The 25,989-nt window shown below is 34.8% G+C and overlaps 1 protein-coding gene across 6 annotated transcripts in view; it reads left to right on the plus strand.

The window, feature by feature from the left end:
- Positions 1-25,989, plus strand: part of kcnip4a (potassium voltage-gated channel interacting protein 4a) — a 215,073-nt gene that overhangs the window by 156,664 nt on the left and 32,420 nt on the right. The window contains exon 1 of one of the 6 annotated variants that reach the window (XM_058781417.1): positions 12,341-12,688. The exons of the other annotated variants lie outside the window; for them this stretch is intronic. Within the exon in view, the coding sequence (XP_058637400.1) occupies positions 12,589-12,688 (100 nt within the window). The 5' untranslated portion in view covers positions 12,341-12,588. Of the gene's footprint in view, positions 1-12,340; positions 12,689-25,989 lie in introns of those variants that run through there. 6 annotated transcript variants of the gene reach the window in all.

Here is a 25,989-nt window from a genome sequence, read left to right on the forward strand (position 1 = left end):
ATCTGAATCTGAGTCTCATGTTGTTTTTTCTAGAGTAATTCTGTGCCCTCCATGACTTGCAGTTAAAAATAGATCGTTTTCGCGGTCGGATGCAAATGGCTTCTTTCACCCAAGTCACCTCGTCTCTGCTGGAGTGACAGTGAGTGACAGCAGTGTGCCACCGAACGACACAGGCATGATATCAGATGACATGAGAGCACAGATGACACTTCTGACAAGATCCCAAACAGAGCAAACACAAGACTGTGATTGCAGCAGACTGAAGTAAAAAGTCAAATAAAGAACCACCAGTGAGCAGTAAAGGGAGCATGATAAGTTCTAACACTTGTGAAAAGAAGTGCACTTAAATGTTTTGCACTTTAAGTATTAAAAAAAAAAAAAACTGTTTTGCATTTAACACTAATGAAATAAAAGGCCACTTAAGAGTACTTAAAGTTAGACAATTTCCTGACTGTTTCTTAACACACTTAAGTACATTTTTAAAAAGTGCACTTTGTAACAATGCAAAATTAAAAGTGTTACATTATAGTCCATTTTAAATCATTATGTTTTAGTAATCTTTTGTCATGTTTTAAATAAGTACACTTAATTTGATATTTCATTTAAAGTTAATATATTTTAAATGTACTAAATTGCAACAGATGTGTCATTTCAAATATGTTTAAATAGTTTCATGACATTAAAACTTATTTTAGTTTATCGTAAATGCTTGTCAGTACATCCGGCATTACACTTTAGCCATATTTCAAAAACAATAGAAGTAATTATTAAATTAGATATTAAGATCTTATGTACTTAAGTCCTACTTAAGTAAAAACATATACAATTTTTTTTAATTCAGTAATTGCATTTAATATACATTGAAAATATAATACATTTTCATGTAAATGCTATTAGCATGCAATTAAGTGTCCAAAACATTACATTCAGTTCACACTTAAGTGTATTCTTTTAAAGTGCATTATCTTCATAATAAATACTCTTTTTTTTTTTTTAAGTATCTTGATCATTGTAAACAGACTATTCTTTGGGATAGATATTTTGTGATGACACTCTTCCAGAAGGGAGGATCAGACAAGTCAGTGGATGGCAGTGAATTGAAGCATCGGTGAGTAGGGTGGTGTTAGTCCATGTGTAAATCAGTGTGAAACCAAATGCTCACACACCGGCACCAATCAGTCACCCGTCAGGCCCGAGACCACTGCTCTCACGGCCATCTGCTGTCCTTCTGTGTGTACTGTACAGCACGCTCTCAGACGTATGCTGTTACGCCTACTATATGGGACTGTATGATTGTCATTGAAAAAGTAGATAATACTATCTGATGTATTATCTGCTCAGGCAATACAATGAGAATTGTTTGAACGTTGGAGAGGATCTTGCAGTAATACATTTCAGCCACTTGGTGGCATTACAACAATACAGCTGTTGTATGAGATTTGTTGAAAATGCTGATTTAATGCCTCTTAAGTCTATAATCATGCCAGTCACTCCTCATCTCCTTTCCTATTCATTTCTAATATCAATTTCACAATATGTCCTAAAGCCTGAAATAACTGCAATGTAATACAGGGAAACATAGGTGGAAGATGATGATGCCTTGGTATATTTGATGTCTTAGCATAAACTACAATTTCACGGCATAAAAATGCATTTTAGTTTCATGGTTTTGAATTGCAGACTAGGATTTTAATTAGGTAGTCGGTTTTTCAACCTCAAGGCTGTCAAAAAATAATAATAAAAAATAAACAAACTACTTCTACATAACAGAGGTAGTTTATGATAATTTTATTTTATTAATATTTAGATTTATATTAGATTGTAGTAATTGATTACATTTTAAGATTTTTATGAGTTTTAGATTTTGATAATATAGGTTTAGATGTACATTAGATTTTATATTACTTAATTATATTTTATTAATATTGTGATTTGTTTGTATATTTGCCATTTTACTTTCATTTGTTTTTGTTCTTTTCAGTTAACGTTTATGCTATTTCAAGTAACTTTTGTAAATCCATTTTTATTTTATTGTGTTCAAACAGATTCTGTCACAATAATAAACCATAGGTGTGTGTGTGTGTGTGTGTGTGTGCGCGCGCGTTTTGTGAAAAGTCAGGACATAGATTTGTATAATGACAAAGGTATGACATAGGTATTACAAGGTGAAGGTGACTTTTCAGGATATTGACCCATGTCCCCACTTTTCAAAACACTTATAAATCATACAGAGTGAGGTTTTTTGGGGGAAAGTTGAAATGCACAGTCTCCTGTAAGGGGTAGGTTTAGGTGTAGGATTGGTGTAGGGCAATAGCACATACAGTAAGTACAGTATAAAAAACATTACGCCTATGTCCCCACTTTTCACAAAAACGAACATGTGTGCGCGCGTGCGTGCGTGTGTGTGTGACCAATTACACTTTGAAAATTAACAATAACTTATGTTGATATGACTAAAATATTACATTCACCTTTGATGAATGTATGTATGAATGTATGTATCTATGTGGATATTATTTGCCTTTCTGAAAGGAGTTTGCAAGCAGAGGAGCCCAGAATATGAAAGCAATGCGTAAAGTTTCGTGTTAAGCATTTTCCTCCCATAGAATATATAACGAAAAAAAAAAAACTTAACGTGGCCTAATGCATTAAGAAAGTAATACTGAAAGGCCAACTCAGTATACTGATGATGCAAACTATATGCAGGCAAGCAGCCCAGGATATGAACGCAAAGTGCATGCATGTTAAGTGTTTTCCTCTGATAGAAAACCTTTATAAATAAAAAAAACAACAACGTGGCTTAATGGTTGAAGACAGTAATACTGTATAAAAAGGCCAAATTCGGTAAATCTAATGGGTCTGGCTTCCAGTCTCATCCGCTTCCAGCAATTTTTAACTGTACAAAACAGCTTGTTTTGCTTGCTTGCAAACTGGTGTTTCTTACCATATTATTTTAATGAATTGTCTTAATTATAAACACACGGTGGATAGCACAAACAATTTTACCGTTTATTGCACTGTTATTTTTCTCATGATTTCCCTACCGTGCCTAATGAAGTGGAAGTCTTGCACATTCTGTCTATGAAAAAAGCTTACTTCCACATTGAAAAAGGTGAATAAGTTTGGTGCTGTTGCCACAGTAGTGAATTTCTACCGTTCCATCTCTCACTGTAGCCAATAATAATATCCACTTGCGTTTGGAGCCGCTGACTTTCTTGAATGTATTAAGCAATATATTAGTGTAGAGGAGAGAAAATTAATTAAGTGGGATGTCCCCACTTTTCACAAAAACAAACATTGTGTGTGTGTGTGTGTGTACCTGTTTTTCTATTCAGGTGGGGACTTAAACCTGAATACACACAGACTCATGGGGACTCGTGTCACGGTGGGGGCCTAAATTGAGGTCCCCACAGGTAAACAAGCTAATAAATCACACAGAATGAAGTTTTTTGAAAATCTAAAAATGCAGAAAGTTTACTGTAAGGGGTAGGTTTAGGTGTAGGGTTGGTGTAGAGCAATAGCCTGTACAGCAGAAAAAGCATTATGCCTATGGAGAGTCCCCACAAGGATAGCAAACCAGACGTGTGTGTGTGTGTGTGTGTGTGTGTATGTGTGTGTAATGTGGGCGCAGGTGCGTTTTTCAGTCCAGGTTGGATGCTGTGACTGAAACCAAATCAAAGCAAGATGAGAAAATGAGAAAAACAATCCTGTTAACAGAAGGAAGTTTGGTTTCACATGTTGAGCATAACTGCAGTTTTAATGCAAAACTATGGAAATGTGCTTTTTTTCATTCATTTTTGAATTTTATGACAATGCTTTTAACCTCAGGTTCATCCAGGATGACTGTTCTTTCCATTACAGTAAAAGTTAAATAACACATAATTTAGAAGCGTATATTGGCAGTTCCTTTGTATGCTGTCAGACCAAATCAAAACTCATCACATTTGGTGTACATTTTTTTCTATAGGCTTCCAGTATATTTCTGACACTAGTGGATAAATGTTATTCAAAAGCCTTGTGCTTGTCACATCAACTCTTGTATTTCAGAGACGCCTGAGTCTCTTTCTTCTTCATTTGCTGCAGGCAGCTGCTATTAAATGTGCACTCATGCCAGAATAGATAAAGTTATTAGCTTCTGGTGTGAGAAAAATTATTAAAGTTGATAGAAACGTTTCATGTTTCACATGTTTTTCGGCTTCTCTTCATTGAACTATAATATCTTTTATTGAATTATTTATTTCTTCCATGTTCAGGCACTCGGAACCAATCAAAAAAATTCTAAATAACCTTAATCAAGAAAAGTCCACAAATGAAGAAGTGAGCAATTCAAAGACCTTATTGTGACAGATGAGGAAAGAACGTTTTAGAAGTCAGTATTTTCAATATATGTTAGTTTTATTTCCACTTCCTTTTCAAGTCTATCAGTGACTTTCAAATAATAATAATTAATTGCACTAAACCTATGGTGAAACTGACAGCCCTAGTTTTTATGTCTCTTCTTATACTTTAAGACTTGCAAAGTTTCTGTAACCGCTTGTACAAGCTGTGTACTAAACACATGGGTGGACACAGTCAAAGAAGTCTTATTCTTAAAGAGGTATTTCACCCAAAAATTCTAATTTGCTGTTAATTTACTCACCCGTAGGCCGTCCAAGATGTTGGTCTTCAGTATAATTTCAGCAGATTTTTAGTAAAACTACAGTCAGCAGCTGCACGTTTTTGAGAATTGAGAAACAAATCATATCAAGGAACGCAAAATTAACACCTGTGGCTCGTGATGATATATTGAGGTTTAATGAAGCAAAATGATTGGTCTGTGCAAGAAACTGAACATTATTTCCAACAAATACCTGTAATCCAGAGCCTCAAATGGTCTGAAGTTATGTTTAGTTTGCAGACAAATCATTCTTTTGAACCATTTTTTTTTTTTTTTGGTGAAGTAGTTGAACCAGTTGCTTCAGACACGTACTGTAAAACACCCATGCTTCACATCAGTATTAGGTGCTTTAATAATCTACTGTAATTGCACATATGTCAAACCATTGCGCAATTATGTAACTGTTTCTTGCACAGAGTGATTGTTTTGCTTCATAAGACCTCAATATATCATGAGGAGCTATGGGTATTAATTTCAGTATTGACTTGCATTTATGAATCACCAAGGACCACGGTTTCAGCTCAAAATCTTCTTTTCTGTTCCACTGAAGAAAAGAGTCACCTACGTCTTGGATAGCCTGAGGGTGAGTAAATAAAGAGCAATTGTTCATTTTTGGGTGAACTATCCCTGTGATAGTTGCACTGGAATAGTTTGAGGAAACTTGATTTGTTGCTCCAGATGAAGAGACTGAAGCAGCAGCCACAAAACACACAGTCATTATCTGTTGTCATTTTGACTGATAAAATGGCTTTCTGTCTGGAAATGCTGGCAGTTGGTAATATGTCAAATTGTGCATCTTTCTCATTCTTTGTTTGGGTTTCAGTATTACTTTGTCTTTTTCAGTCCTTTCGTCTGAAGGTATGTCTTTTCTATTCTGCCCCATGCTAGGTTGTTGTTGTTGTTTTTTTCTGCTTGAAGAAAATTATAGTAATTTGATAGGTAATTTATCTTCAATCCACAAAGTTTTTTGACCAATTATTTTTCACAGGTGATGGAACAGAAATGCTCTTGACATTTAAAAGCTACTCATATAGCTGTGCTGACAGCACAGCAATCAAATGCCATGTAATTTTCTTCAAATATTCCTGTCCTAGAAATGTCAGAAACACTGCGTTATAGGTGCGACACGAAAAGTTTAACAATTGGATTTTTGGATCAATTGGTTTCACAATTGGACAGCGACAACAAGTAATTAGTGTCCACAATAAATCAAAAGCCATTCGGAGTGTATTTTTTGTAAGACCCAAAATCCTCTCCTAAAAGTTGACAAAGTTAACCATTAGCAACTAAACATGTTTAACATTTGCAGTCTTTCTTTTCTGGTAAGATAGAAAAAAAATAACATTAACAAAAAGGAGAAAAGTTGGCATTCTATATCTTTTTCCAGAACAATAAATAAATAATTAAGATAATAGCAACATGTTTCCTCATAATTCTGACTTTTCTTCTCTGAACTCTTAGCTTATATCTAAGAGTTTATTTCTCACCTTTTTGCCACAGAATAAAAAATAAACAAATGACTTATTTCACAATTCTGACTTTTTTCTAGAAATTATTTTAATTTTTAATTTAATTATTGAGTTTACAATTGAGACCTTTATTCTCAGAATTGCAAGTTTATATATTTTATGATTAGAATCTCAGAATTCTGGTCTCGCAATTCAGGCTTTTTTCTGAGAATTAGGAGAGCAAAAAATCCAAATTGTTAAATATAAACTCAATTGCGAGTCAATTGAGAAAAAAATTAAATCAAATCAAAGTTGTTAGATACAATGTAAAAATGACCTTTTTTATTTTTACATTCCGTGGCAGAAACGGGCTGATTATTTTCTGATTATTCCTGAAAAAGGTAATCAAAAGTATTTATATAAAGGTATTCTTATAGTTCACTATTATTTCTTGTTACTAACTTCTCAGACAATCCTTCAGATTTACACTGTAAGCATTGAAACTGCCACGTTCTTCTGTTCTTGACTGATAGATTGAAGTGCAGGTCAGTGTTTTCAGACAAACGTCTTGTTCCTTAAGCCGATTTTAAGCCATCTGTCCCAGCCAGTTGCCACAAATATAATTCTCTCCAACCACATCAGCCGGCTGTGCTGGACCAAAACCACACATTCTCATATCAAACAGCAGTTTCAACAGCAATGCTTATCTTACCGAATGTTGCATCATTTGCATTGCATCATATAACCACGATGTTGCTTGTTATTCGGACCGCCAGGGTCCTGCTTGAACTGGGGGCAGTTAGACCTCGATTTGAGCCATTACAAAATATTGTACAGAGATTTAATAAACACATTAGAGGGCACTTCTAGACACCTGACAACTTCTCTCAAGCATTGTGGTCTGTATGTTGTGGGCAGAAACTGTTATTTCACCCTCAGTTGTGTATTCAGCAGTGCTCAGGGCCGCCATGGTTCACAGGCTTTAATTGCTTGCATTTCACGCTCAGTGCTTTTGGGGATTTGAGGATATGACGTGCTAATTTCACTGCTTTCTAAATATTGGAAACCAACATTGCTTCCTATGGTATTACAAATATTGCCATAAAGCATGCAATTATAGCCTACCTGAGGCATGGCACAGCTGTTGTTGTGGCACAAATTACAGTGTATTTTCGCATTGTTTTACTGAACATTTGAAAGTACTTGCTTAAATCTGATGCTTTATAAGAGACAACGGGGTCTTAAAGCTACAAGTGTCATGAATTTTAAATGGGATATGAGACTTTTTTGGACTGTTGTTGTCATCTTCAGCCAACAGCAAATGAAGAAGGTTGTTAGATACAGTGTTGAAAACTACCTTTCTTATAGGACTGCATGAAATTGAAAAATATATCTAAAATGTGTTTCGGCTGAGCATGATTATCAAAACCCAAATGCTGCAGTTTCATTAAGTATGCACAATGGGCTTCACAGTGAAGCGAGGCACTGTGTTTACACACCAGCAGCTCATGATCCAGTGTTTTCAGTATCTTAAAGCAGCACAGCCTTTGAGTTTGGGTCGCTTTAACATGCATTTGGGAATGCAACATGTGCTAACCATTTCGCCACATCATTTATAAACCTGTTGCCAGCAAAGAAGTTTTAAAGGCCTCTTGCAGTTTTCTACCAAAATGAATGCTTGATGGTTTAATGTTTGAAAATGAAGCAACTTCGACATATTGTAATTCTACAGTTTCAAAAGGACTTATTTACTGCAGTTAACGTCAAGTGGACTAAATAAGCGCAAAGCAAACACATTTGGATTTGTGTGTATAGTAGGGGTGTAACGGTACACGTATTTGTACCGAACTGTTTCGTATGGGTCTTTCGGTTCGGTACGCATGTGTACGAACGGATACAGTATTTTTTTTTTTTTTCAGGAAATTCAACTAATAAATGGCGTTTTGACGGGGGTTTTGTGGCATGACAGATCGCTGTATAAACGCCTTGGAGAGCCGCTTCTGGGACGGTTCAGAAATGTGCTGGAATAAACCCAACACAAGCATTGACTCGAGCGGCCGCATTCAGCTCCGGTTCCCGCCATCATTCCTTCCTCTGTACTACTAGTTTTAACACGAATAAACATGACTGAACATCTCATGGCTCACATAATTGCTCAATTAGTGTCTCAACCACGGAAAGACATCAACAAAACAGCCTGGAAATAAAATGTCATGTAGCATTTCATTTACCTCAGCAAGTCATCAGTGTCCACTGAGTTCACTAGAGAAATGAAGTCTAGAGAGGAACATTTCACGAAATATTACACCATAAACTCATTATATTTTACTGAACCTGTTAGTCTTAATTATTTAATGTATGTTTAAATTAATCTGTTATGAAACATGCTATGACAGCCAGTGTGTAACTGAATATATTTTAACAAATAACCTAGAAATTGTATTATTTATATGTTAATTTAAAAACTGCATTATGAGCTATTTACATGTTTGCATACATTTTTTAAATTTTTTAAGTTGAGTGTTGATCATCTATTTAAAAATAAATAGTAATTAAATTTAAGTTTGGGTTAAGTTGTTAGGCCTAGTTATAACCTTATAATGTAAAAGGGTTCCCTATAGTTTTAAGCATAAGCTGAGGTAGATTTTTATCACTAAGAAAATTTAAACTATAACTGAATGTATTAAAAGAAAGAGCAACTTGTTCAGTAAACCACTATTTAAAAAAAAAAAAAAAAAAGTTTCGTTTTTCCCCCTACTGTACCGAAATCGTACCGAACCGTGACGTTAAAACCAAGGTACTGTACGTACCCAACCATCATATTTGTGTACCATTACACCACTAGTGTATAGTGCATTTTCCTCATGCTGGTAGTTTCAGTTTCGCTTTAAATAAATCAGTTTAGGCTTTAAATGAATGATTGAAATAAATGCTTCTGTAACTGTTTTATACTTACATTTTTATTCCTGTTCTATTCTGAATGCCTTTAAATTTAAAGGATTTGTTATGAGTAAGGGAAACTAAAATGAATTTAGCGTTTATAATGTGTGTAATTTATTTCTATACATTTCATATTTTTTTTATTTTATTAAATACTAAATTTTTAATCAATATTTTTCAGTACAGTTGTATTATTTCAACCAAACAATTGTATAGCATACATAATATATGATCAAGATAATATATTCTTATTTTGTTTAATATTTTTATTTAATAATAATCACAATAAAAGTCATAATAATACTTATTTTATGGACATATTAAATGGGTAAAAAACAGTAACTAAAGTGATAACTAGGTGGAAAGATATTTTCACTTTATGGTTTACTTTTTAAAAAATAGGTTTGAATTGGCTCTTGTAAAGTGTATATCCAATTGTGAATTTTTTTTTCCAAATTGGAAAGTCTTCAAAGCAAACAGTAATTTTTCATATTTTTTATTTGTATTTTCTATGCATATGCACTCCCCTAAAAAAACCCCTCCATTATTCTAGAATGATTCATTTTTTTACAAATAGAGCAAGTCATCGGGTAAAAATTGCTGTATTTATTTATTGAAATATTGCAATTTCAGTTTTTATGATATCATGCAGCCCTACTGTCATATTTCCGAGACTGAGGCACAGTCTTATCCTTGGCAGGTGTTTTTTCCTTTTTTCTGCACGTGTGTTTTTATCCACAGGCATCGATCACAAAAGTGCCTTTGCATAATGTGAACATGTGACGGACTTCACTGACAGAGAGGTCACTGTCGATTCGTGACAGCACCTCTGACACCTTAAATGAGGATATTGTTAAAGAGTTGAATTGTTAGCAGTGTTTGTGTTGTAGGTCCTGGCTTGCCTCTCTGAATGTCAGTATGTGTGAATCAGGACAGCTTTTCCTCACATAACCCTCCGCTGGACAGGCCAGGCTTGATAAGAGTCCCCACAGGACAGAGAGGCTTTGACCGTAAAATGGAAATACGTAATCTCTGGCCAAAATCGATTTTATAACCCACAGAAATCGAAGAACAAAGAGCATTCACATCTGAGACACATCCTTTGCTTGACAGAGATAAGAAATCGACCCAGTAAGGGTTCTCCATCAACACTCTCTGACATATTACGTCACCTTTAAAGATGTCACAGAGAGACAACACAGAACAGGAGGCGATGGCCATAGCTGTCAATGAAGTGCATGCTGAATTCATTTATGTCTGTTGTATATCACAATTTTTAACATTGCATATGCATTTTTTTAACCTTTTGGGCAGAAACTGTGAGTTGCGAAATGATTCCCAAAGGCTAGTGTCATAGTTTTAATAAAACTAAGCTATTATAGGCAGATGGAGAGGGGAAAACACAATGAGCAAAATTAAAAATGGCTGTAGGCATAATCTGCATAATTACATGAGCGACATTAATAACCCTACACTAAATTATTTGCTCCAAAAAAGGAATAAAATCATTTGGTACGAGACCTTTAAGCAGTTAGAGATTTGGCTGAATTAACTGTAATACATGCAAATGGCGCTGTTTATGAATTATGCTGGATAATGAATGCAAATCTTGTAAGACTGTGAAACTGAAGTGTTAGTGTCATGTTACAATCCGGTGACATCTCTCAACTAAAGATCAAAGCATTGGCTGATATCATGGGCCAGAAGGTGGCAGTAGTCATGCATTTTTAGGGAAGCAGCATTGACAGTGGCTTTTAAGATGCTAGAATGTGCTGTTGTAAATATAGACCACTCTCTTTGAATGACTGCTCAAAAGTAGTTGTTCTAAGCTATAAAGAGTTTTGCACTGAATTATGTTTAGTTTACTTTTGTTTCATTATTTTTCAACCTTTATTCCATACCTTCATGCTGATGTTTTTGTAATTGTGAAGAATCTCCACATGGGCCTTTCATTACCCTTGTGAAAGCACTTCTTTTAAAAAGAATACTATAGAAATATATATATATATATATATATATATATATATATATATATATATATATTTTTTAATTTATATATACTTAAGTGTGAGCTGAATGTAATGTTTTCAGACATTTATTTGCATGTTAATTGCAAATGAAATTGTATTATATTTTTAATTTTTATTAAAAGCAATTAGCAGAATTTATCATCATTTTTTTTTGACCCACTTAAGTAGGATTTAAGTACATTTGTATATGTAATTTCATAATTACCCCCACTGTTTTCGAAATATTGTTAAAGTGTCCTGCCAACAAGCATTTAAGATCATTAAAATATTCTTTAATATCACTTTACTGAAATTTGTGTCCTGTGTATATATTTGCACATTTGTAATGATAAACTTGCAACACAGTATATTTTGAATATAACACTAAATTGAACATTATAATTGAGTACTTTGAATGTGAATTAGTATGTAAAGAGAATTAAAACAATGATTTCAAAGTATAAGTTCTCATTAAAAAATGTGTTAGACAGCTGTTTTATTTCAATAATATTATATAATCTGCAAGTACAGTACAGATGCAGATTATAAAATGATTTTAAGATTGAAGTGCACATTCAATAAAATTAAGCGTACGTTTACGAGATTTATGTTTGATTTGTTTTGAGAGTGAATGTTGATTTACGATTCAGAAACCTTCTCACACAAAACTATGAAAAAACTATGACTTCCAAAGGAATTGAAATATTGCTCGAGTCATAACGGACTGCTTTTATGGAGTTTTATAGCCTGTGGTTGCCAAACTTGTATGGGGGGAAAAAAGCACCATAGTGAAAACAATAACGGCAATCTGTGAGAGTGAATAAATAATTGCAGAATTTTAATGTGAACCGTCCCTTTAAGGCTCATTTAGTGAGTGCACTTTAGCTGTTTATTGACTTTCCTCTTCAATCGTGTAATCAATGCTATAGGTTTCCTTAGAGTATAGACATCGTGCAAATAAATGCACAGTCAAAGCGTTTAAAGGATGAATTCATTATGCATTGATTTTTGCTCTGGTTTAAACAGCATGTTGTACTGAAGTACAGGTCATGTGACATGCCGGTCTGTATCAGTGGTGTAAATTAGATTAAACTGGTTTTAAGCGAAGGAAGTGAGGACAGGAAGAGAAAGCGCCTGAATATTACTTTTCCTTCACACTTTTCTTCTATAATTTCGCACCGGTCTCCTCATTTCCTTTCCCTCCCTCCCTCCCCTCACCTCTCTCTCTCTCTCTCTCTCTCTCTCTCTGTCTCTGCACCCTCCTCTCCTTACTGAACCCTCACATTGCAAACTTACACTCGCATCTCTGACTCTTCTGTGTGGGGAGACTCGGACCCCGAGTGGTGAAGCTCAGCCTCCCAGACTGGATTTGCAGCGGGACTGGAGCGCAGCGCCACGTGGGTGCCTCGGGCTGCCCGGCCGGTGCGCGCCGGCGGCGGGAGCGAACCGGAGCGAGGAGGGGTTTGGCGCGGGGTCAGGAGAGTCAGGCAGGTGGCATGAGCAGGAGCAGGAGCAGGGGGTCGCCGTGAGCACCATGTGGGAATCGGAGGGTCTGCAGACGCTCGGCATCGTGGTGATCGTGTGCGCTTCGCTCAAGCTGCTTCATCTGCTGGGGCTTATCAGCTTCTCAGAGGGTAAGAGAGAGAGAGAGAGAGAGAGAGAGAGACGGGCTTCGCTTCGAGAGTTGTCTGATGTCCTGTCAGAGTGACAAATATGTTTCTAGATGAATAAAGTAATTGTTCGGAAGTTGGGAATATATGGATGTACAAGGAAAGACAGATGAAAGGATTGTGGATGCAGTAGCAATGTAGCTTTGGAGACAATTTGTAAGTGTTTATGTGAAGCTGTCAGGAGTCGTGTGTTTGAAGAGCCAGATGGGCATGCATTAGATCTGAAAGTGTTTTGGGAGAGACTCTGTTTTAACTATAGGCTTAAAGTAAAAGAAATGGCAGATTAATGGAATAATCTGCGACGCTTTGCAATAAGGTTCCGTTTGTTAACATTAGTGAGCTCCAAAATGAACTAACAATAAAAATACTTGTATTCATTTTAGTTAATGTACATTTTAGCATTTACAAATACATTAGGCTATTAAAATCAAAAGTTGTTTGTTATCAGAAAGTATCTGTTGCTGTTATTATTTAATGGACTTGAGCTAACACGAACTAACAATGAACAGTTGTATTTTTATTAACTAATGTTAACAAAAATTCATAAATAGCTACTGTATAACAAATTGCCCCTTGTTAGTTTATGTTAATCCAACCTTATCGTGAAGTGTTACTGAATAATCATTGATTCAACAATTATCTAAAAACATAATAATAATAATAATAAACAGACAACTCGTCTGATTAAAAGTTGACCCGCTCAGTAATTCTTGCTCAGTTCTCATGCTTTCTGCATTTCTTTCAATAATATGAATTTTCCCCATGGAAACTTGTGCAGTTATCCAGCAGTTGAAAATATTTACAAAACATATTTATTTTCTTGCTTTAACTATCAAAGAAGTAGAAACGTCAAAGTTTATTCTCCTTCAGCTCAAAACAACACCCCATCGAACACATAATGTAGCTGTACATTAAATACATTTACATTTATTCATTTATTCATTTAGCAGACACTTCAATCCAAAGCGACAATCCTGCTCACTGAAAGTGCAAAACTGAGCATTAACTTCACCAAAACAGGAAATTCAAATGTGCACAGTCTGAAAATCTTCATAGAGGACTTCTAATACAGCGTAGCTGTTTTTGTGTTCCACAGAAGAAAAAAGAAAGCCAAAGAAAATGTTGGCACACTTTCTGTTGTTGTGTAGGCATGCATGATTTGGTCAAAAATTGCTAAATTTAATCTAATATTATGAACTGAAATATCATTAGAAAAAGCGTAAATAGCGCATGTATAATGAAGATATTGATATACAGTATGTCTGTGATTTGTATTGCAAAGTAACGGGGCATTAAGCAAATTTGTCTACATTTCCTTATTCAGTGTTGTATAGCAAGCTGTTAATTGAACTTACAGAAAATACATTCTTGTGTTGTATTGATCTAAAGTTGTTACTTTTTACAATCTTCATGCAAAGATGGCAGACAATTTGCAGTCATCTTTGGATGGCATCAAAATATGAGGACAATTGTGTTTTAGATGAAATGGCGATTGAGTGCAACCTGGATGTACCAGTAGTGGGATATTTTGCTATTAAAATGATCGTGCCAGAAGAATAGCTTGAGAACTTTATTACTTCTGGCCTCTCAGTATCATGTCACTGAGTGTTTATGACATTTTACGTATGTGCAGTAACCTTTTAGCACTTTCTGACATTAGCTTAGAAACTCTAGTATGGAGTATTTATTTATCTGTTTTACAAAATACTGCTGTCCTACAATGATTAAAAATAAGTGCTTACCCCCCTCAGTAATCAAATGGTTGCACAAGCGTTTATTTATTTAGGGGGGAGGGGGGAAATTATAATAATAGTATATAATATTAAATAAATATATATAAATATTATTATTAAATAATAATAATAAAATAAACTATGTTATATTTTTATTGAAATATTTCAAATATTTTACAAAATATTTACATATTTTATTTCATTTTTCATTTAAATATTTCATTTTGTTAAGTACCCATTCAGAAAAACACCTGCACAGTTGCATGCACATGTTTATTTATTTATTTTTTATTTAAGAAAAGTTATTTTGTAAAATGTTTTTGTTAAATATTTTGCTAAATAGCCACTGTGTAATCAAAGGAAAACACATGCAGAGTTGCATGCACACGTTTGTTTGTTTGTTTGTATTTATTTATTTATTTTTGATTATTTAGTTGCACAAGATTGCAAAAGAATAGCGTTTATGTTACTTTATTACATCTGGTCTCTCTGCATCATCCCAGTGAACTTTTATTGCGTTTTACGCATACGAAGTAAGTTTTTAGTGCTTTTCAGTGTGGACAAGCAACTTTTGGAGAATGCTTAAAAACACTACTGTAGTTTGGGTTGTTTTGAAACGAAAACGCTATTTTCAAACGTAGACGTAGAGATTTACAGAGTCATCCTTCACACTATGATATCACGCTGTTCCATTACTATGGGAGTCTTCAGACATCAGATCAGAGGCCAGAGATCATTACTCTCTCTTGCTCTGGTGATTAAATGCACCTCTTGCGAGCGCAGACTCCGTCCAACAATTGTACGCCCTGCAATCCAAACCCAGTTTGCTTTTAAAATGCTTCATTTTCCAGGTTGTATTTTTCCACATCTCTGTGGGTTCATTTCAATGGCTCATTTACTGTCAGTATTAGAGCTAATAGGATGTCGGCTGAACAATGGATCTTATTATCGGAGTGCTTCTTTTTGTTTATGAAACGTCAAACACTTTAGCGTTTTAGGATTATATCACACTGTCTTATCTAATGCCACTCTAAATGCCAACACCTTTTTCTTTGCTTAGTCTGAAAGACGCACTTCCTTGTCTCTGTGACATAATGATATTTGCATTAACCCCAATCACAGACAGCTAGTCTCAGTAAATGTTTCAGCCCTGATCTCACTTATGAGCTCAGAGGCGTCACTGACCCTAGATCAGGGCTCATTTGAACATTAAAGCTATTAGTGCTGTGAAACAATAGCACAGACGACAAGAGGTCGCATCTAATCAGTGTGTCGGTGAAGATAAATGCTGTCCGGTTGACCTGCGCTCACACAGGTGTATATGCACACACACACACACACACTTCATGAGAGTGATTCAGGGACTCATAAAAATCCCGTGTCAAATTAACAGCGGCGCCAACCATTAACACCGAGAACATTGCAGCCGCGGCGGTGCAGTGCGCTCACTTGTGGCCTTTGTCTTTGACATGTCTTTGTTAGAGACTTAAAGGCTTATAACAGAGGTCTGAGGATGAAATTAAGTTCAGAGGGACAAAGATCTGTGATAATAATCTGTCAGGTTTGTGTATTTATTCATTTAAAAAAATTAATTAATGTATTTGTTTTGTATGTATTTATTTGTTCATTTTTAAACATTTGTTTATTTATTCAGCCCACTCAGTAATCAAAGACAAGCAAAACACTTATAGGTTTGCACAAACACATTTTTATTTATTTATTAAAATGTATTTATATATTTATTTATTTACAAAATACATCTTTCATATAATGAGGGAAAACAGGAGTCCTTACCTCCTCAGTAATCGAAGACTAGCAAAACACCTAGACATTTCTTTATTTATGTATTTATTTAACAAATAATATTACATTTTTTAATTAAAATAATATTTAAAAAATGCATGCATATGTTATTTATTTATTCATTCATTCCACACGGTAATCAAAGATTAGCAAAACATACATTTTCATTTATTTATTAATAAATAAATATTGATTCATTTATTTATTTTACAAAGTACTACTTTCATATAATGATGGAAAACAGGAGTGCTTATTCCCTCTGTAACTGTAGACTAGCAAAACACATACATGATTGCACACATTATTTCTTTATTTAAAAATATATATTTGCAATTTATATTTTTTGTATTTTTTACTTACAATGTTTTTTATCATTTAATTATTTATTAAAAAAAATATTTTGCTAAATACTAAGTAATCAAAACAAAACACTTACATGGTTGCACACACTTTTATTTAAAAATTATGTTATAGAAATGTATTCATTCATTCATTTAGCTAAATACTGCTTTCATAAAATGTTGAAAACCAGGAGTGCTTATATATAATCGAAGCACATTTGGACACACAGACACATCACCTCACCTCACAATCTCGATTGGCAGCCCTTCAATTGGGATTTGTTCTCCTGCAGACAGCAGAAGTCAAATAAAAGTGCAGTGATCTTCAAATATCTCTGAACTCTCAAACTTCAGAATGTGCTTCATCTCTGTTCTACCCTCCATCCCTTGAGAGCTGGATAAAAGCAGAAGGTTATGACTCTGGTTTAGTGCTTGTGTTTCCAGAGATTGAGTGTTGAGCAGTTTGCTCGTGTTTGTTGTGAATATAGGCACCTTTATCTGTCGTGGCTTCAGATACTCAAACTGAACTGCACATCAAGGTTTTATATGATTTTTGGATAAATGTCCTAATTAAAGGGTTAGTTCACCCCAAAATGAAAATTCTGTCATTAATGACTCACCCTCATGTCGTTCCAGACCCTTAAGACCTTCGTTCATCTTCAGAACACAAATTAAGATATTTTTGATTAACTCTGAGGGCTATCTGACCCTCCCATAGACAGCAACACAACTGAAATGTTCCCAGGTCCAGAAACATAGTAAAGACAACAGTGGCTCAACTTCAGTTTTGCGACGCTACGAAAATACTTTTTTTTGCGCAAAGAAAACAAAAATAACATAATTTACTGTTCTTTATTCTTCTCCCCTGAGTTATGTCTTCCGCCATTTTGGAGAGTACCTAAGAACGTATTTGACGTAATCAGTGTTGTTTACGTTCGGGGGGAAAGCGTGCACATGAACGCAATCTGCGTAATAAGCGTTGTTTACACTTAGGCGAAAGCGTGTGTATGTGTTGTGATACTTTCTAAAATGGTGGAAGACGCAACTCGGGGGAGAAGAATAGTTGAGTAATTTATGTTATTTTTGTTTTCTTTGCGCAAAAAACAGTATTCTCGTAGCGTCGCAAAACTGAAGTTGAGCCACTGATGTCTTTACTACGTATTTACTACGTTTCTGGACCTGGGAACATTTCAGTTGTGTTGCTGTCTATGGAGGGTCAGATAGCTCTCCTGTTTCATCAAAAATATCTTAAATTGTGTTCCGAAGATGAACGAAGGTCTTAAGGGTCTGGAACGACATGAGGGTGAGTAATTAATGACAGCATTTTCATTTTGGGGTGAACTAACCCTTTAAGATGCAGGTCATCATGATAATGTGCTGTTGCTTTAAATGTCTGTAATCTGAGTTCATGCCACTGCTACTTGCTTCACATTTAGTATTTTGCATTATTCAGTTGGGTTTGATCCCAGTGCAGGGAATTTCTGTCAGTCGGTGGCTCTGATTCAGCACATATTATTTTTTTGTTTCAAGTCAGTCAAATCTCAAGTCATGATCAAAACTCGACTTGTGCCTCAGGTTACAAGGTTGCTGTTCAGCCAAGGCATGTCAAGTTTTGAATTTAAGACTCCAAAGGGCTTTCTGTAATGTTGATTTAAATTTTAATGCATTGCTTTTATTAAAATGTATTATGCTGGTGACAAATGGGTTTTGGCACAAACCATAACAAGTAAACAATACAGCAAACATGTGCCAAACTTTCTAGACTCCAGACTCCCATATGAAATCAGCAGAGCTTGTTCAGTCCCAGTATCTCATGTCCTGTGAATATTTGAGAGTGTGTTAAGGTGTGCCAGCACTCACCCGTGTGTTCACAAGGTAACCATTATCAGCAGAGCACATGCAAGAATAACATGTTCAGCTGGAAACATAAGGTTATTATGTACTATAGCCATGAAAACAAGGGGGCGAATTTGACAGTCTTTGTTCATGTGACATACTTACCAATAGACATTTAATTGCTTTTTGCAATGAATCTCAGACTCAGTCTTGCAGCAGAGCTGCTTCTACATCAGCTGTCCAATGAAGAAACAAAAGAGTGGAGCAATTAATGATGGGTGTGGGTGAAAAAGAGATATAAATTTATTCATTTATAATTCATTTATTCATATAAAGTGTTTATATTTGCTTTTCTATGTAATATGCAACATAAATGTAGAATTTTGTTAACATTATTATAATACGACCTTGAATTATTTACAAACAACTTAAAGGTATAGTTCAACCAAAAATGGAAATTTGCTTAATATTTACTCACCCTCAGACCATCCAAGATGTAGAGTTGGTTTCTTCCTCAGATTTGGATAAATGTAGCATTGCATCACTTACTCACCAGTGGATCCTCTGCAGTGAATGGGTGCCGTCAGAATGAGAGTCCAAACAGCTGAAAAAAACATCACAATAATCCACACCATCAATTAACATTTTGTAAAACACAAATTACTTTCTTTAATGAAACAATTCCATGATAAATTCATTTATGACTTCATATTGTTGCTTTCAACTAAAATACAAGTCCTCTTTCCATAATATTGCTTCTCCGGTGGAAAATCATCTCGTTTGATTTAGGAGAGAAATCTGCACAGATCAAGGAAAACAGTCCAAAACAGATCTAAACAAACATGTCGGTGGATTTTGATGTGAGAGGACAACAGTGGATGGACTTTATCACTGGAGAAAGCAATATTATGTATTATGGACTCATATTTTGATCAGAAGTGATCTTTTAAAGATGTCTTAATGGTGCATTTGTTTCCTACAAACATGCAGCTTTTGCTTCAGTAGAGTCGTGTGGATTATTGTGATGTTTTTATCAGCTGTTTGGACTCTCATTCTGACGGCACCCATTCACTGCAGAGGATCCATTGCTGAGCAAGTGATGTACATTTCTCCAAATCTGAGGAAGAAACCAACTCATGAAGCTTGGATGACTAAATCTTCATTTTTGGGTGAACTAACCCTTTAAGCTGGCATGCACTTCACGCTTCATGGTGAAAGTTTAGCTTGTAAGCTTGGAAACTAGTTAACAGGAAATGGCAAAAAGTCAAATGCAGGCTTATTTTGAATATGATGCATAAAATGAATAGTCATAGTGGGTGACTGAGCATTTTTGTGGTGCAGAGCAAAAAGGGAAGGAAACTAAGTACTCACATTAAATGACAATAACATTACCAGTTATTTTCAGATTTATTCATTTCAGATTATTACTGTTTGTGCAATATTAAGAAAACTGAAAGTAGATAGAAAGATGAATGCAAACAGAAAGAAGACAGAATAAGCCAGCCAGCTGTAGGATGGGTGGATGGCCTGAGAATTGACACTGTATATAGAGGCCTGACCTTTTCTCTTAAGTACCTAAAGTGATCATTCTCTTAGATCTTAGATGTCTCAGACCTCAGTCAGGAGAGACCACAGAGCTGTAAACAGGAGGATGTTTCATGACATCTCAGTTCTCAGTGCTCAGTTACACCATAATAATTACAAATATATTGCATACAAGTTGCAATAGAAATTACATTAAAGAACATTTTAGTTTACCATAGGTGCCTTTACATTTTAAACATATTTCAAAGACAATAGAAGTAATTATAAAATTAATGTAAGTTCTACTAAAGTGGATCAAAAACATAAATTTCTAGTCAGCTAATTGCATTTAATCAAAATTTAAACTATAATACATTAAGTGTCGGAAAACAATGCATATACTTTTTTATGCTGTTTGTATTTGTATATCTGTATATATGCTCATTATTTTACTGCAGTAAAATTACATTTGTTTAAATGGTTCATATTTGTAGTAACACTCATTTGCTTATACATACTGTTTTCTTTTGCAGATCTGGCTGATGTGACTAAACCTCACATTCGGTTAATAATCTTTTTTTTTTTTTGATGTGGGAAGCTTTGTTAAAAGACTTAGCAATTAGTGACATTGTTTCTCATACATTTTTTTTTTTTTCTCTTCTTAAATCCCATTTTCACTTCATAGCTTTGAAGATGAAGCGGTGCACGCGGATGATTACAGACGCGAGGCTTTCCGCCCGTAATTCATTATTTTTCATCGAAACAATACAGGCAAATATCCACCATCAGCATTTCATGACTTTAATTAATGAACTAAATGTGGAAAAATTATGCCAACTAATCCTGCACCGGCATACTGTATGATTATTCATAACAGGAAGATGCACAGCATCCAATATTTATGAGCTCACATTTATGTAGGATTTTTTTTTCTTCAATGTGCTTATCATTCTTTAGCTTGCTTGTTTGTTTTGTTTAGCTCTAACTAAACTTCTTGCATCTCCATTTAAAGTTGCAGAGGAAAAGCGCGTCTTAATTGTATCCCAGGTAAATTTCAGGAGCTTCCTGTTATCTGCAGGTGAAGCTTGAAAGTGCTGACCTCGTCTTGTTAGTGGCGGCTTCATTAAACGAGGTGTCACCAGCTTAAATGATAGATGAGCTACAGGAGACTATCTGTGGTGCAAAGACAAGCTGATAATGTATTTGATCACAGACAAAGAGATCGCTGATAGTAAAGTGCACCTCATTCATCCGCTCCCCAACTCGACGCGATTTCAACAATTGTATCCGCCCAGAACATAAACAAAATAACCTTTTCCTTCATAATTGCTTATCAGGATTTTACAATGAGGAGCACATAAATCATATTGTCACACTTGAAGCGGCACCAAGAGAGCAAACTCTGTAATTAAAGCATGTTCACCAGTATGTAGAGCTGGATGGGGAAATAGTGCTGGAGGCCTTTCAGTTATCAGGGGATTGGCTGTAACTGTGGGGCCAAATGTAAGGCTAATTATCTGCTCTAATAAATCAATACGCTTGCATTCGGGGTAACAAAATATCACTTTAAACATTATATTCTTTAATTAATGTCACAGGACAAGTCTAAAATAAAGAGCTGGAGGATAAAACTACAGTGACTCTGCATTCTTTAAATTGCTAATGGTTCACTTAGTTCACTTAATGCTTATTTAGCATTTTGTTGTAATGGTAAGCCAAAGCACAATCCAAAATTATCTATCTATCTATCTATCTATCTATCTATCTATCTATCTATCTATCTATCTATCTGTCTGTCTATCTATCTATCTATATTCTTTGCATCCATATTTTATATTTGGTAACACTTTAGTATAGGGACCAATTCTCACTATTAACTAGTTGTTTATTAGCATGCATATTATTAATATATTGGCTGTTTATTAGAGCTTATAAAGCACGTATTTTGCATGACCATATCCTACATCCTTAATCATACCCAATACCTAAACTTTACAACTAACAATTAATAAGCAGCAAATTAGGAGTTTGAGGCAAAAGTCGTAGTTAATGGTTTGATAATAGCGAGAATTGGACCTTAAAATAAAGTGTGACCGTATATTATTGTCTATTCTTTGCAGAGAAGACCATCCCAGAATGCATTTCAACAAACTCCAAGGCAGACAAAGCAAGAGAAATGTTGATTATAAACATAATTATTTCAGTAAGCCTACTGAAAAGTATCTACAAAATGGCTTTAAAAAATTGGCAAATTTACCCAAACTTTGTTTACCCTTTTGAAAAATAACAACACTTTTGCACATACTTAGAAAAAAAGTTATTATGTAAATGTGACCCTGGACCACAAAACCAGTCATAAGTAGCACAGGTATATTGTAGCAATAGCGATTTTTCTTTTATGCCAAAAATCATTAGGATATTAAGTAAAGATCATGTTCCATGAAGATGTTTTTATATTTCCTACCGTAAATATATTGAAACTTAATTTTTGTTTAGTAATATGCTAAGAACTTCATTTAGACAGCTTTAAAGGCGATTTTCTCAATATTTCAAATTTTTTGCACCCTCAGATTTCAGATTTTCAAATAGTTGTATATCGGCCAAATTTAGTCCTATCCTAACAAACCATACATCAATGGAAAGCTCATAAATCTCAGTTTCGATAAATTGACCCTTATGACTGGTTTTGTGGTCCAGGGTCACGAATATACTTAAATATGAACTGAATGGAATATTTTCGGATGTTTATTGCAGTTAAATTAACAATTACATACATAATATATTATAATTAAGCAAAACCTGTTTCATAAAACTTTGTATGTACTTTCATAATATGAAATATGCTGAAAGTGTATTGTACTTACAAGCATTTATGATAAACTAAAATATACTTTAATGTCATTTATTATTATTGCATTGATCCTGTGTTGAAATCAATTGTAACTCTTAAAAGACCGCTACTCACGAAGTTTTAGAGTTTAGTGTTGAAGTAAAATGATACTTAAATGTACCAAGCTTCTTTCTCTGAAGAGGAGATTTCAGTTTAGCTTAGCTTGGCTCATTTTCTGTAGAGCAGCAGGTAGCTAGTCCATCACCAGGCTTGTTCCATTACAAAATAAAGCATCTCCTTTAGACGGTCTCTCAGACAGCTCTCAGAGAAAAGCAGACTGAGTAATGGCAGAAAGAGCCGTGCTCGGTCAGACTCTGCGCTGGCTTTGTATTACAGCAGAATAGCCTGCGTCAGAATGCTTCTGTCTAATCACATGATGGCAAAGAATTGCTTTAGAAATCATATCTATCTTCCAGCTGAACTCTTCAAACAAAATCACCAGAAATGACTTGGGCATAGCTGGATGCATTTGTGTTGGCTTTCTGTATATGCATGAAAAGCCTTTGTTATTATTTTTCCAAAAAAGGCCCTTGTTTCATGTCTCCTTTTCATGTCTCTGACCAAATGATAATGAAAGTCATTCAGGACCTTTTCGCGGTTGTTTTGCCACAACTCTCTCCTAGTAACGCTGCTGTTGTTTGTGCTGGATAATGCTGAGGGAAGAAAGACCTGTCCTTTGTGTCTTCTGGCCATCTGTGCTTCATTAGTGTTTGCTCTTTCAACTTTCTCATCTGAAAAGCCTTTCATAAAAACCCCAAATATGAATGTGGAGGGGTAAAGTCACTCAAATTGGTGGATTTACTTGAAGAGCCAATTTTTAAAGTTTACACACAGTATATGGCATGTAGATCTGTATTGATGATCTAACCAATGCTGATGCTCAATTTGATGGCTTTCTCATTCCACCTGTAAAAGCAGACAAACAACACAAACCGTGCATTCAGAGTGTGAAATAAGTCCAAACCGATTGTCTCAAGCAGATTCAACCAAAAGGCAAGCGAGCGATGTGTGTGGTTAATGGGAATTGTGATGTCAAGTTTGGTTGGTGTTGAAGCTCGTGTCGACGTTTCTGGCTGAAAAGCACACAAAGAAGATACTCGAGGCTTAACGCTTCATTGTATTAGCATCTAAACACACGGCTCACAGCAGTGACCTATAATAGAGACAGAACGCCTCTGAAATAGGTGCTGACGTTAATAGTTAGTGCCATTGCGGATGAAAAGGGACAGCTATTTCCCCACAATATTACCATGTGCAAAATAAGAAAACAGAACAGCTGGATATTGCTGATCCATCCAACAAGCATACTAATGGATTTGGAAAATATATCATGTAGATAGTAGGGCTGTCAACTGAAGAGAATTCTGTCATTATATGTCATTTCTGTTATTACAACTTTTTTGTCATTTACACTGTAAAGATCGTCATTAGAAGATCATTAGAGTACATTTTACAAGAAAATACAATTTCACTCGTACTTCTTCAAATATTCTTGTTTTATTCATTGTGTTACTTGCAGTTTCTTTGTAATTATTTGTGGAATTTACTTGCAGTTTCGGAGTGAAAATTGTTCCAATGTAAATTCTACACTATTTTTAATTGAAATGTAAAACAAAAGATCTATGCAACCAAACCATTTTGGTGACCATTGACTTTCATTCTATGGACCAAAAAACAAACAAACATGCATTTCTTAAAATACCGTCATATGTGACCCTGGACCACAAAACCAGTCTTAAGTCGCTGGGGTATATTCGTAGCAATAGCCAAAAATACACTGTATGGGTCAAAATTATCCATTTTTATTTTATGCCAAAAATCATTACGATATTAAGTAAAGATCATGTTCCATGAAGATATTTAGTGAATTTCCTACCGTAAATATATCAAAACTTATTTTTTATCAGTAATATGCATGGCTAAGAAGAAGAGATTCCAGATTTTCCAAATATTGTCAGATTCTAACAAACCATACATCAATGGAAAGCTGTAGAAATGATGTAGAAATCTCAATTTTGAAAAATTGACACTTATGACTGGTTTTGTGGTCCAGGGTCACATATCATATAAGAAAGTGTTATTATTTCACAGTTTTTGAATGGCGTGAGGGTGAGTAAATGATGATGGAATTTTTATTTTTGGATCAACTCTCCCTTTAAATCCCTGCAACAGACTAAACTCAGGATGTGCCTTATATGTTCTGTATGTTCTTCTTTAAGTCAACATGTCAAGGAAACTGACCTTGTAATGTAAGCATGAAATCGGCTGTTAGCTGTCTGCTTATAGAAAAATGTCATCTTTGGACATGTCACCTGAACCTTTTACTGTTATTAGGATAGAAAAAACTATTTTCAGTGATGACAGTGATAATATGATTAGCATGAAAATGTGAATTTATTACTTAAATGTGTTATATACTTGAGTAGAAGTATATTTCTGCAGCACTAAAAACTTCAAATGCAATCGCAAAAATGATGTCTGCCATTGGTTGGTTACACAGACAGCGTCATCCAAAACTCATGCCATAATACACTGCTGCAGGCACGATGTGTTTTTGTTGGCCAAATCTGGAAACAAGTTGATATTTTAGCACTTTCAGAAATAGGTTTTTGGTTAAATGCCTGAAAAAAGGTCTGTGGTCAACATACGCTCAAGATATTTTTTTAACGTTTTATTCTACGACATGAAATTATGGAAGGCCATTTCTGCCATGAAAAAAAAAAATTAAAAAAGGGTAATTGTGACATTTTTTCTCACAATTCTGAGTTCACACTTCACAATTCGAATTGCAAGATATAAACTCAATTCTGAGAAAAAAATTCAGAATTGTGAGATGAAAAGTCTCAATTACCTTTTTTTTATTATTATTATTCCTTAACAGAATTGCGAGATGTAAACTTAGATTTCAAAGAAAATGTCCGAATTGTCAGATATAAATTCACAATCACAATTACCTTGTTTATTTGTTTTATTCTCTGGTGGAAATGGCTTTCCATATAAAATACCCCTTGTGATATTTTTAAGCTTTTGCTTGTCTTGAAAAAGGCTAACAAGTGGCTAATGGGACCGCAGAGGTCGCTGGGGACGTTATACATCACTTTTGCAAGCTATTCCAACTCAAACTCACAGGAAAAATGA

Source organism: Onychostoma macrolepis, chromosome 07, assembly GCF_012432095.1.
Source record: "Onychostoma macrolepis isolate SWU-2019 chromosome 07, ASM1243209v1, whole genome shotgun sequence".
Lineage (NCBI taxonomy): Eukaryota > Metazoa > Chordata > Actinopteri > Cypriniformes > Cyprinidae > Onychostoma > Onychostoma macrolepis.